The sequence below is a fragment of the Ascaphus truei genome, chromosome 9 (assembly GCF_040206685.1).
Source record: "Ascaphus truei isolate aAscTru1 chromosome 9, aAscTru1.hap1, whole genome shotgun sequence".
Lineage (NCBI taxonomy): Eukaryota > Metazoa > Chordata > Amphibia > Anura > Ascaphidae > Ascaphus > Ascaphus truei.
In genome coordinates, this window is record NC_134491.1 from 7,334,308 (window position 1) to 7,347,086 (window position 12,779).

Genomic DNA, 12,779 nt, shown 5'->3' on the forward strand with positions numbered 1-12,779 from the left:
TTGGGAAATTTTTAACCAAATCTTACCCAATTATCCCGGTTCTCTACACCTTACCGAAGATTCATAAGTCGTTGACCCTACCTCCCGGGAGACCGATTATATCAGCGAGGGGGTCGATTTGTCACCCCATATCACAATATCTGGATTTTTTCCTGCAACCACTAGTAATGAAAATGCCTAGCTACATACGGAATACTACAGACTTCATCAACAGACTGGCGAAAGTATCTGTGCAACAAGGTGCAATGTTCTTGGTAACAATGGACGTTACAAGTCTCTATACAAATATAAAACACACGGAAGGCTTGGAGGCTGCGGCGGAACAATTACAGAGATACCATGACCGGTCTGGACCACCTACTGAGTATCTACTACTTCTGATGAACATAGTACTGTTTAAGAACTACTTTAAATTCAAGGATAAGTTTTATCTCCAGTTGATGGGTACAGCTATGGGGTCTAATATGGCCCCATCACACGCGAACTTATTCATGCATCAATATGAACAAACACATATCCTCAATGATGCACCTCTGTCACAACATATTGTTGAATACATGCGCTACATTGATGACGTCTTTCTGCTGTGGGACGGCACTGAGGGAGAGCTGCTGATATTTGTGGACTACTTGAACCAGATTGCATCGACCATTCGGTTTACATTGACCTACAGTTCAAGTAAGGTTGTTTTTCTGGACACGGAAGTCTATATAGCCGAAGCGTCACTTTTGACAAGGATACACCAAAAGGATACTGATAAGAATTCTCTCCTCCTGGCTACCAGCCATCATCCAATACCTCTTAAGAAAGGGTTACCTTACTCTCAGTTTCTGAGAGTGTGCCGGATTACTAGTGACTCAAAGGAACGTGAACAAGCACTCTTGAGGATGTACAGACGCTTCATGGCAAGGGGATATGATCGTAAGGACCTTGATGCGTCATTAGTGAAAGCCAAGGATATTCCTAGAGAACAGCTCCTGTCACCCTCTTCAAATGCACAGAAGCAAGACAGGTTCCATGTTACTAGTACATACAGCACTGCTTAGGGATGATTAAAACGTCTATACAGCAACATTGGCACATATTGGCTAATGATGCCACTATAGGCAAGAACTTTGTTCGCCCTCCACTATTTTGTTATAGAAGGGGGTGGAATATAGGCGATTCATTAACCCGAGCAGATCCGGTGGAGAAATATGGCAGACCCACCAATTGGCTGAGTAGGCAACCGGGAGTATTCAAATGTCATGGGTGTACCAACTGCCAATACCTCATTCTTGGCAAGCAGTACACACATCCTCATAGCGGTAAAGTACGCAAAATACAGGACTATATGAACTGTGAAAGCAGATTCGTTGTCTACTTTATCCGCTGTCCGTGTGGACTATAGTATGTCGGGAAAACAACTCGGATGCTGAAAGAGCGTATCTGCCTCTATAGATCAGCTATCAGGAAAGCTCTGACCGACAACACAGGACTTGAAGATTATAAATTACAACCGGTTGCGAGGCACTTTGAAAACTTTAAACACAGTCTCGCAACCTTGCGATGTATGCCTATCTTGCAAGCGCATATCCCCACTCGGGGTGGAGATAGAGGGAAACTGCTCCTACAATTGGAAATGAAGCTCATTTATGAATTAGACACTATGGCACCCAGAGGGTTAAATGAGGACTTCAAGTTGGGGTGTTTTTTGTAATATCAGTTGTGCAATAATAGTGGGGTATCTACAGTAGTTTATGCTGGGGATCCCCTTGATATTTCCCTCTCTGTGTGTTTTGTTTTCCCTGCTCTCTCACCCCTGTTGGCTCTACCCTGCTTTCCCTTTCTCTTTCCCTTCTCTTTTGTTCCTTTATCTGGCTTTACTTTTTCTTTTCTTCCCTTTGCTCAACAGTGGCCACTGTGATTTTTTGACTTGATTGCGGTAGCTTAGCGTAGTTATGATAGATCATTTATATGCACTTATGATTGATGTTGTTGTAGTTAATTAATTATTACCTTGCATCTGGAATATGCTTTTAAACCTTTAACATGTTTTTAATTATGCACTTTTATATATGTTATAGGGATCGTAACGAGTGGTGAGGTGACGTCATCGCATCCGCACAGTTCTGTGCTCCTGCTCTCTGCTGCAGTCTGCTTCTGCCTTCGCATTCGTGGTTAAAGACGCTTCTGAAACATCGCCATGGCAACGGTGGACGCCTTAGAAGTCTGGTGTGCTTACTGGCTCCGCCCGTGGACGCGCATGCGCGGTGTGAATGGCATCTGACAGCCGGATGTAAACAGAACAGCAGTGAAGCCTGACTGATGCGCAGTGATGACGGGGCTCCCAGGCATCTACAGTACTCCCGTTTTTAATTATAAACAGCTGTTCTCAATTGCTTGCACAGGTTGGTGGTGGTATATATGTTTTCCTTGGGCAGTGTTCTCTAGCACGCCCCTGAGGAAGGTCCTATACAGGACCGAAACGTTGGACTTGTTTGTGCCTGTTTGTTGTTTCAATACAATTTTTTGCATCATATCCTGAGTGCTGTTCTTGTCTCCTAGTGGGACACTTGGTTCACTATATATATATATATATATATATATATATATATATAGTATATATTTAGTATATATTTAGTATATATACAGGCATACCCCGGTTTAAGTACACTCACTTTAAGTACACTCGCGAGTAAGTACATCTCGCTCAATAGGCAAACGGCAGCTCACGCATGCGCCAGTCAGCACGTCCTGAACAGCAATACCGGCTCCCTACCTGTAACAAAAGTGTGCACAAGCGGGGAGACTATAGATCCTGTTACAAATGCCTTATTTACATCAGTTCTGCACGTATGTGACGATTGCAGTACAGAACATTCATCGATAAGTGGGGAAAAGGTAGTGCTTCACTTTAAGTACATTTTCGCTTTACATACATGCTCCGGTCCCATTGTGTACGTTAATGTGGGGTATGCCTGTATATATATTTATTTAGTGTGGGGCTGTTGTGTGTGTATTTTTTTAATTGTGGGTAGCGGGGGTGGCCGAAGTGGGTATTAGCCCCAACGGTGGTTTGTTTAGGGCTTGCGGGTGGGTAGCGGGAGGGCTTAACCCCTTCATGACCGTAGAGGTATTAACCGCTAAGGTCGTGAAGGGGTTAAGTCCACCCGCAACTCCCCCGCAAGCCCTAAACAGCCACCAAGGGCCAAAAAACCCCTTCACCCACCCCCGCTACCCACAATAAACCTGGCACGGCTGGTTAAACCCCTTCATTGCCTTAGCCGTTAGCCGCTAAGGTAATGAAGTGGGCTTTAAATGCATTTTTCCTGCCTCGGATGCATGCCGGGGGGCTCCGGTGCTGATATTAATGGGTATCAGCTCCGGAGACCCCCGGCATCAATCCAAGCCAGGAAAAAGGCCTGATTTTTTCTAAGTGTCGCCCTTGCCGATGCTTCTCCACCACCAACTTGCCAACTTTAGTTGGTGGGACGAATTGGCATTCAAATCTCAATTCTAGAGTGCCGATCAGCAGCGAAAAGCTGATCGGGGCTACTAGAATTCAGCCGATTTCAAAAAGTGCCAAAAAGTGGCTTATCGGCACCCGCAAGCCGGTAACTTTTTATCGGGAACAAAAATTGCCGATTTTGGCCACTTTTCAGCGCTTACTGAATCGGGAAGGCATTTTTTGCGGAAAAATGGCAAAAAAAGCCTTTACGGCGCTTACTGCATGAGGCCCTTAATTAGATAGTAAAGTGGGACCCTCTTCTGAAGTCCCCCCCGAGGTGCAGAGAGATCAGCTGGAGATCTTCACATTGACCAGCAGCCCACCCCCCCCCCCTCCCCTGCTCTGTGGAATCTCTGTGTGAACTGCAGAGGGAGCTGTGTGTGTCTCTGTGTGTGTGTATGTATGTCTGTGTGTGTATGTGTGTGTGTGTTCCTCCATTCTCTCCCTCTCCTCCTTCCCTCCATTCTCTCCCTCCCCCACTTCTCTCCATTCTCTCCCCGCTCATCCGATACTGTCTCTCTCTCCCCATTCTGTGTCTGCCTCTCTCTCCCCAGTTTGTGGCCTCAGCATAAAGGTGTAGTGCAGTCTAGTGTAGAGTAGTGTAGTGTAGATAAATATATGCTATTGTCTACTATTAAAAAAAAATGTGCACATTTAATATACTGTACTGGGTTTTTCCCCAATTTTTTTTAAATTAAATCAAGGGTGCGTCTTAGAATTGATGCGGTCTTCAAATCGAGAAAATAGGGTAATTAAAAGTCAGAGTATGTGCTAAAGTAAATGAAACCCTGGTTTTACCAGATAAATTAAAGGGCATAGAATCAGGTGTTTAAATAAATAGGTAGATCTTTAGGGGAGAGTTTGGGAGGCCCCACCATATACTGTATAAAGATCAGAAACTTTGTGAGTTTTTCACCATACAGGTGTGTGAAAACACGTCATGCCACGATCAAAAGAAATCTCTGAGGACGTCGGCAAAACAGTTATTGATGCTCATCAGTCTAGAAATGGTTACAAAACCATTAACAATGATTTGGGGCAATCCACTGCCAGACAGATAGTCTACAAATGGAGAAAGTTCAAGACCACAGTCACAACTGAGGAGCGGTTGTCCTACCAAAATATCTCCATGAACAAACCGGCAAATCATCCAGGAAGTCACAAAGAACCCCAGAGTAACATCCAAGGATCTGCAGGCCACTCTCGCCTTGGCTAATGTGAGTGTTCATGACTCAACTATAAGAAAAAGACTGAACAAGAATGGTGTTCATGGAAGGATAGCCAGGAGTAAACCACTGCTCCCTAAAAAGAACACTGCTGCCCATTTGACGTTTGCCAAAGAGCACATAGATGATCCACAAGAATTGTGGAACAATGTTCTCAGGACAGATGAGCCAAAGATAGAAACTTTTTGCCTCAATGAGAAAAGTTATGTTTGGCGAAAACTAAACACTGTGTTCGAACAGAAAAACCTCACCCCAACCGTCAAGCATGGTGGTGGGAGTGTAAGGGTTTGGTACTGCTTTGCTGCCTCAGGACCTGGACGGCTTGCCATTATTCAGACAACCATGAATTCTGCATTGTATCAGAAGATTCTAGAGGAGAATGTCAGACTATCGGCCATTGAGCTGAAGCTGAAGCGAAAGTGGGTCATGCAGCAAGACAATGATCCTAAACATACAAGCAGATCCACAAAAGAATGGCTGCAGAAGAAGAAGTTCCACATTTTAGAATGACCTAGTCAAAGTCCAAACTTAAAGTCCATCGAAATCTTGTGGCCTGAAGCGAGCTGCCAATGCAAAAAATCCCTCAAATGTAACTGAGTTGAAGCAGTTCTGTTAGGAGTAATCCCTAAAAACCGATGCGAGAGATGGACCAGCAGTTACAGGAAACACTTAGTTGAAGTTCTTGCTACTTAAGGGGGCGCCACCAGGTACTGAATCTAAAGGTTCACATACTTTTTCACACATGGATATTGAATGTTGAATCATTTGTTGAATAAATAAATGTTGAAAAAGTATCATGTATTTTATGTAATTTGTTTGATCAGGTTATCGTTTTCTTTTTTTTAGGACTTTGATTAATATCTAATAACATCTTAGGTTTAAAATATGTGAAAATCCTAAGGACTTCACAAACTTTTCTCGCCACTGTATTTGTACAGGCTTCAGGTACTGGGAGAGTGTGGAACGGGAAGGCTTATTATATCTGTTCATCTGCTTGACATGTCCACTAAAAATACCTCACAGGAGCCCAAGGTGGATCCTCCACTTCAGGATCCCCCTTCTAAAAAGCCCACAAAAGCCATATCTAAATCCAGGCAATGCATAGCCTGTGATTTAAAGCTGACACAGAAAAGCTGTGTTCAGAATGTTTAAAAAGACTGCAATAGAGGAGGCCCTTTCTCAGATTAACCCATTTTTAGACTGGATGAAAAACTCTATGTAAGTAACTGTCAATAAGATGGAAGCTAATGCTTATTCCTCTTCAGCGTACATCTGCGTCGCCCCCAAGGCGGACGCCTGATGGGACTCCCCAAGAGTTGCTCCCATCTGCAAATCAGCGGGCCAAGGGTTAACATTTGCTTGTACTTTGTGGAACGTCAACCCCACCCACTGGAATGTTAATGAGTCAAGAGGACAAAGAACTTTGAATTCGCAGCTACATTCAATCTGAACCCCTCCAGTGTACATCTGCGTCGCCCCAAAGGCGGATAGCCTTTGGTGCAGCTGAAGGGCAGGTAAAGGGTGTGAGCCATTTGCTGATGTTTGGTTATGTTAAAGTTGCTCTATTTCAATCTGAAACTCACCAGTACCCAATTTTACAACTCTATCTGTCCATGAAATGTCTGTGAATTCACTATATAATCTCTGTTCTTTTAATGTAACCATCTATTGTTATAACTCTGTGCCCAGGACATATTTGAAAATGAGAGGTAACTCTCAATGTATTACTTCCTGGTAAAACATTTTTATAAATAAATAATCCTCAGAAAGTATCCACATCACAGACGTCGCTGGGTGCTTTACAGACCTCTAAGCACACTTCACAAGGAGGAATTGTTTTTCTAAGCAATATCTAACCCTTTGATCGGATAAAGAGAGCCAGGTTGTTGATGAAATATCTTCGTTTAATATTGCCAAAATTAAAAAGCTCATTATAAATATGGATTCCTCGCTCTAATATTGAAGAACCCCTTCAAGAATGGGAAACAATAAACCAGGCCTTCATGGGTTAAAAGAAGGTTGGGGCTAGTTTCCTGTTCATCAGTCCATTAAGAACAGTATTTCCTCTGATTTGACATTCCCAGACAGAAGATTAGGGGTCACTAACACATTTAAAAGAATATACCCTTTTTGTCCTTAGGATATTTCGGCTTGGGAAAATCCCCCTAAAATTGTAGCAGCAATTTTTCGTTTCATCAGAAAGACTTCTATCCCCTTAGAGGAAGGTTCAGTGTTGAAAGAGCACATGGATAGATAAATAGAGGGAGCACTATGCAAGGAATATGCCACTGTTGGTTCTTCCCTTAGACCCACAGTAGCAGGAGTGTCAAAAACTATAAGAATCTAGGTTTCAAATTTACAGGAGGGCCTTGAATCAGGAGTCTCCAGACAATGTTTACTGTGAGACTTTACTAATCTTAAAGATGCCCTAGATTTTGTCTAGCTCAGGTATCTGCTCAATCTGTCTCAGCCAGAAGATATTTATGGCTGCATTCATGGGCTGCGGATGCCTCTTCCAAGAATAGACTCGTGTCCCTTCCATACTTGGGTTCCTTTTTGTTTGGTGACACTTTAGATTCTATTCTTTCTAAGACCTAGGTATTCTATATTCCCAGTCTTCCTCTTAAATCTTTTCGGGATGCAAGAGTCCATAGTCCAGGGAAGCAATATTTTAGGTCTCTGACTGGCCAGCCTCAACAACAAGCCATTTGGGCTAGACAAAGACAAGGTCCCTCCAGAAGAATTTAACTCAGAAAACAATATTCCTGAAAATTATGGGCTCTGGCTTCCTGGTATTATTCCAGTAGTGGGCAGACTGGGACACTTTCAGGAACAATGGACAAGCCAGACAATTGGGTAAGGCAGGTAATTTCTCACTCATACAACCTGGAATTCGAGATGTACCCTCAAAAGGATATATTCAAAATATTAAAGGTTCCAAAGTAGCCATTCAAGGCCAAGGCTGCAGTAAAATGAATCAACAAATTACTGGTCAACATGGCCAAAGAAGAAATGCCATGCCATCAGGGATATCAGGGCATATACTCCCTTCTGTATCAATTACCAAAACACCCAGGAGGTTTAGAACAATTCTAGTTCTGAAAATAGTCAACAGGTTTCTAAAGGTACAACACTTCAAAATGTAATCCCTAATATCAGTAATAAGAGCAGTAAAGGTGAGAATCTGTTCACTTATATAGATCTCATATATGCCTATTTTAATGTTAATGTATTCTGTATTCAAAACAGACCCTTCCAGTTCAAAGCAATGCCTTTTGGAATTGCCACAGCCCCCAGGGTATGCACAAAATCATAACGGCATCCATCAGCAAGGTATCAGGTTTTTTTCACACCTCAACAATTTGCTCCTTTTAGCCTCTTCAAAGGTGGAAGCTAGAATCAAATTGATAAAGGGCATTTTTGCCTGAAACTAGTTGGTGGACCCTTGCTGCGGCCTAGGGGGGACCCTTTTGTCCACTTTTTATGTAATAAATCAATTTGTTGTTGCTTAAAACCGTGAGCCTCCTTCTGTTACTTTGGGCAGAGCACTGCCTTATTTTTCTACTTGTTCCTAGAATCAAATTAAGGCTGGCCTTGGAGTTTTATAATTTACAGAAAAGCAATTTGATATCCTCAACGCAAGCACATTTTCTCGGTATGGATTTCAATACCCAGAACTATGGATGCAAGCCTCCAAGTATCGAGAAGGCATTTTCAGGGGTTAGCAATTCAGGGATTATGGAATACAAGGGATCAAATCAATGCCTATCAATACTCTTGAACTCAGAGAAATGTGGAGGGACATTCAAACTTTTAGTCAATTTATTATAGGTCTTCCTGTAAGAATAAGGGCAGACAACATGGCTGCCATAGCGTATATCAAATGACAGGGAGGAACACAAAGCTCACTAATGCTAAAGGAAGAAAAAATGTCGCAGCAATATGGTGATGGACTTCATGAGTCAGTCATATTCTACCAGGCAAATTGTCTGTGTCCTCAAATTTTTCACCAAATCACAGAGAGTTGGAGAAAACCAACTATAGACCTAATGGCTAAGAAATACAGACACAAGGTCCCTATTTATTACACAAAAGGTGCAGACCCTCAGATGTTTTGTTCAGACGCCATGAACATACCCTAGGTCTTGCCCCTTGTTTATCATTTCCCTCCAATTACTATGATCCAATTAGTTTTTTAAAAAAATTAAAAAAAAAAGATAAAGGGTAACAGATGGGGCTATTTTCATGACATCTTTCTGCCGAAGAAGGTCATGGTTTTCAGACCTAACAAGAATGTCAGTTCAGGATCTTTGGAAGCTTCCTCTCAAACAAGACCTTCTCTCACAGAGAATGGTTTTCCATCTCAATCCAGTTTTCCACAACCTGGCCTGTAGGTTGAGAGGCAGATATTAGGAGAAGAGTTTTAGATCCAGTAATCAACATTGTATTACAGGTACTGGCAAGGAAATAAAGCATGAATTGGGGCTATTAGAGTGTTCTGGAAATGGCGCAGCAGTCATAACATTCCATTTACAAGCGAAGAAATCTTTAATTAACTTAGATTTTCTTCATGATGGTTTTCTTAAAGGGCTAAAGTCCGCTCCTTGAGAGCTCAGTTTTCAGCTTTAGAAGCATTATTTCAACAATCAATTGTCTCAAACAATTTGATTCTTCATTTCCTCAAGGCTGTATCCAGAATTAATCCTAGAATCATGTCATCTCTATAACTGTGGTATCTCACCATAGTTTTATCACAATTGTTGAATGCACCAGGGCTTAAACCACTGAACAATCTACCACTCAACCATCTTATATGGTGTGAGGATCGGCATTAGGCCCCGTCCCCGTGACAGGTCCCGTGACGACACGCGTGACGCGCCGCAGACCAGGGAAGCCAACTTCAAGTGCCGTGCCGTCAGAAAGGGGCATACCCCCAGGTTCGGGCTTAGGCCCACCCCGCTTCCCGTGACGACATGGGTGACGCATCACGCCACAAGAAACCTCGCACCGGCGCCGCACCACGGAGCACACAAGGGGTTAATTTGTAACTCCATTTTCCACTAGGATCACCTACACCTGCAGCTCACTCTGCCTCCGCTCTACCATTGGGCGCCTGCGACCGAGTGGGCGGTTCACCCTAATGCTGCTTGCGAGCTGCCTATTAGTCACCAGCCCATTATATGCTCAGCCACCCCTCTGGCAAATTGGCTGAGCATAATCTTCCGTTCCTAATGTAATGCTTACCTCAAGCTTCTGTTGCCCTGCGCATTCTGATCCTGTTTGTTCCTCAGTGTTTTGACCTCAGCTTGTATCTGGACCCCCGATTTCTCTCTACCTCGACTTGCATCTGGACCTCCACCTTCTCTGTTCCTGGACCCCGGCTACCCTCTACGACCATCCGACTTCTCCAACCCCTGAACATGGCAAGTATTACGACTATTCTACTTCTCCAACCCTGACCCGGCTATACACTATCACTCTGCACTCCGGACGTGCTCACACGGCTGGAGATCAGTTTATACTAACATCCCCACCTCAGCTTCGCAGTCCCGTTTTGTTTGTGGTGAGCACCCGTTACACATGGAAAGTGGTTTTCCTTGTCAAAAGCTCGAAGAGTGGGGAAATTGCAGGCATTATCCTGCAAACCACCATATCTTCAAATTCATCAGGACTGTTCCTCTCTTTTCGACCCGAGGTAGTCTCAAACTTTCATCTGAATCAGGTGAGTGTGGTTCACTCCTTCTGACCTAATCCCTCTAATGCAGGAGTGCGCAAACATTTTGCCTTGCGCCCCTCTGCCTGCTCTCTCCCACTGAGAAGCACTTACCTGGTCTGAAGCGTCAAATAACGCAGCCCCCCAGTTTGCGCACCCCTGCTCTAACGTAAAGGTGCGTACCACAATTCACATGCAGCCAGAGCCCTAGAGATTTATCTAACACGAACAGAGTCCTTCAGGAAGGGTGACTGTGTGTTCATCTTTTATGAAGCTCCACACATGGGTGAAGCAGCTACCACCGCTTCTATTTCCAGAAGGATCAGATCCTGTATTTTGAAGCACATGTTAAAGTGTGCAAGATTCCTCCTGTGGTCATCAGAGCCCATTCTACGACAGCCACGGCAGCAAAAGCTCAAGTAACCCCAGAGGAGACATGCAAGGGCGCCACTTGGTCTTCTCAGCAAACAAATTTGGAAAAAAGGTCCTTCAATTAGTCATACCTTCCTCTCAAAATAATTATCCCTCCCATTAGAACAGGTTACACTGCTTTGGAGAAACGCAGAAGAAAATAGGAGATTTATATACCGATATTACGTTTCCTTCTAGTTCCCACATGACAGCAACCTTCTCCCTCCCATCCTTTTTTTATGGCTTAATTATGCTTTATTGTAGTTTTGAGACACACTGACCTCTGGGAGAGACACACCAACTGTTCTTGTCCTATTTCAACTGGATAGAGGAGGAGTTATATCCTGCCTGTGTAATAGTTGTCATGGAGGGACTAGAAGGTACCAAAATATTGGTAGGTAAATGTCCTGAGACACAGATACTGAAGCATCTTATTGTACTGTCAGGTTCCTCCTGAATTCTCCTATTGTCTTCACCACGCTCAGTGAATCCTGTGGGATAAAATAGGTGGGGTGGACAGAAGATTCACAATGTGTGAAGATGGTGGGGTACAGTTATTGGACAGATGCACATGGTGGGTTGGTGCATGTTGTGGGTAATCATAATGGGATGGGTGCACATTGAGGATGATCATGATGGGTGCACACGGTGGGTCAGTGCATGTTGTGTTGATCTCACCTGTCCAAAGCGATGGCAGCAAAGCTGAGGATGGTCACTGAGCAAAAGACTTTGTGCAAGAACTTGATGGTCTTACAGAAGAGCAGGGTGTAAACCCACCAGCAGCACTGTGGGCTGGCACTAAGCACAATGTCAAAAGGAACACACACCAGACTGGCACAGATCCCAGAGCAAGCCAGGTTCTTAATAAATCTGTTGGTCACTGATTTGAGGACGGACGTTCTGCAGGTCGACCACAGGACCATGAAGTTCCCTAGATGCAGAAAACAACAGCAGGTCAGGACAAGAGCTCGGCACAAATGCAGAAAACTGCATAGAGGGTTTGAGATTTGACTGCCTTTTCCGAGCACGTTTTACTAAAGGCTTTGTCTTCATTATTTACACCAGATTGTGAGCTCTGCAGATCATAAACAAATATATATCTAAAAAAAATTTTAATAAAATTGGAAGATTTTGTATGTATATCTTTATTTATATAGCGCCATCCAGGTGCATCGCTCTTTGCAGCAGTAATACACGTGACATAATGTTGTAATATATAATGGGAAGAAGTGTTTCACACATAAAACAATAGGAAAAGGAGTTCCTGCCCCGAAGAGCTTACAATCTAAGTGATATGTTATGGCAAAACTCCTGCAAAGTGCTTAAGATTGTCTTAGAATTTCCCAATGGAATTTATTTAATGCTTTCCTATCATTTTAAACCATTCTTTTTGTTCACAATCTCTCTAATCCAACAGGTTTATAATTGTATGCAAATCGTGTGTGTGTGTGTGTGTGTGTGTGTGTGTGTGTGTGTGTGTGTGTGTGTGTGTGTGTGTGTGTGTGTGTGTGTGTGTGTGTGTGTGTGTGTGTGTGTTTTACGATGTCCCTGGTGTATAATTTTATCAGGTCAGTGTGAGGTCAATGTTGGCTTAAAAATGCACCAAAAACATCTAGATGCTTTGTTCACCATCAGAACGGTAACACAAATCCTCTTAAAACATTAAATACAAATGAAAAGAAATAAAATTATAGCGCTTCTTACCCTGAATGGGGAGTAAATTACATCAATAATACCGGAGCCAAATAACTAGAAATCAGTAATAATAACAGCACTGAAGATCCAGCTCATGACAGGACGTGTAGTTTAGAGGTCGCTAATGAAACCAGTAAAGTTAAGAGCAGTTCCTATAACCGAGGGGTTAATTGTCTTATCCTCAATGTTTCTCTGGCACAAGAGGACAATAAACAAATACATTTCGGCGCCTGAAAAAAAGTGT

General features: G+C 43.2%; 1 protein-coding gene across 1 annotated transcript in view; it reads right to left on the minus strand.

Moving 5' to 3' along the window:
- GPR176 (G protein-coupled receptor 176) overlaps positions 1-11,818 on the minus strand; it is a 45,693-nt gene extending 33,875 nt beyond the window's left edge. The window contains exon 1 of the mRNA XM_075613272.1: positions 11,519-11,818. Within this exon, the coding sequence (XP_075469387.1) occupies positions 11,519-11,763 (245 nt within the window). The 5' untranslated portion in view covers positions 11,764-11,818. The remainder of the gene's footprint in view (positions 1-11,518) is intronic.
- Positions 11,819-12,779: the final 961 nt, after the last annotated feature.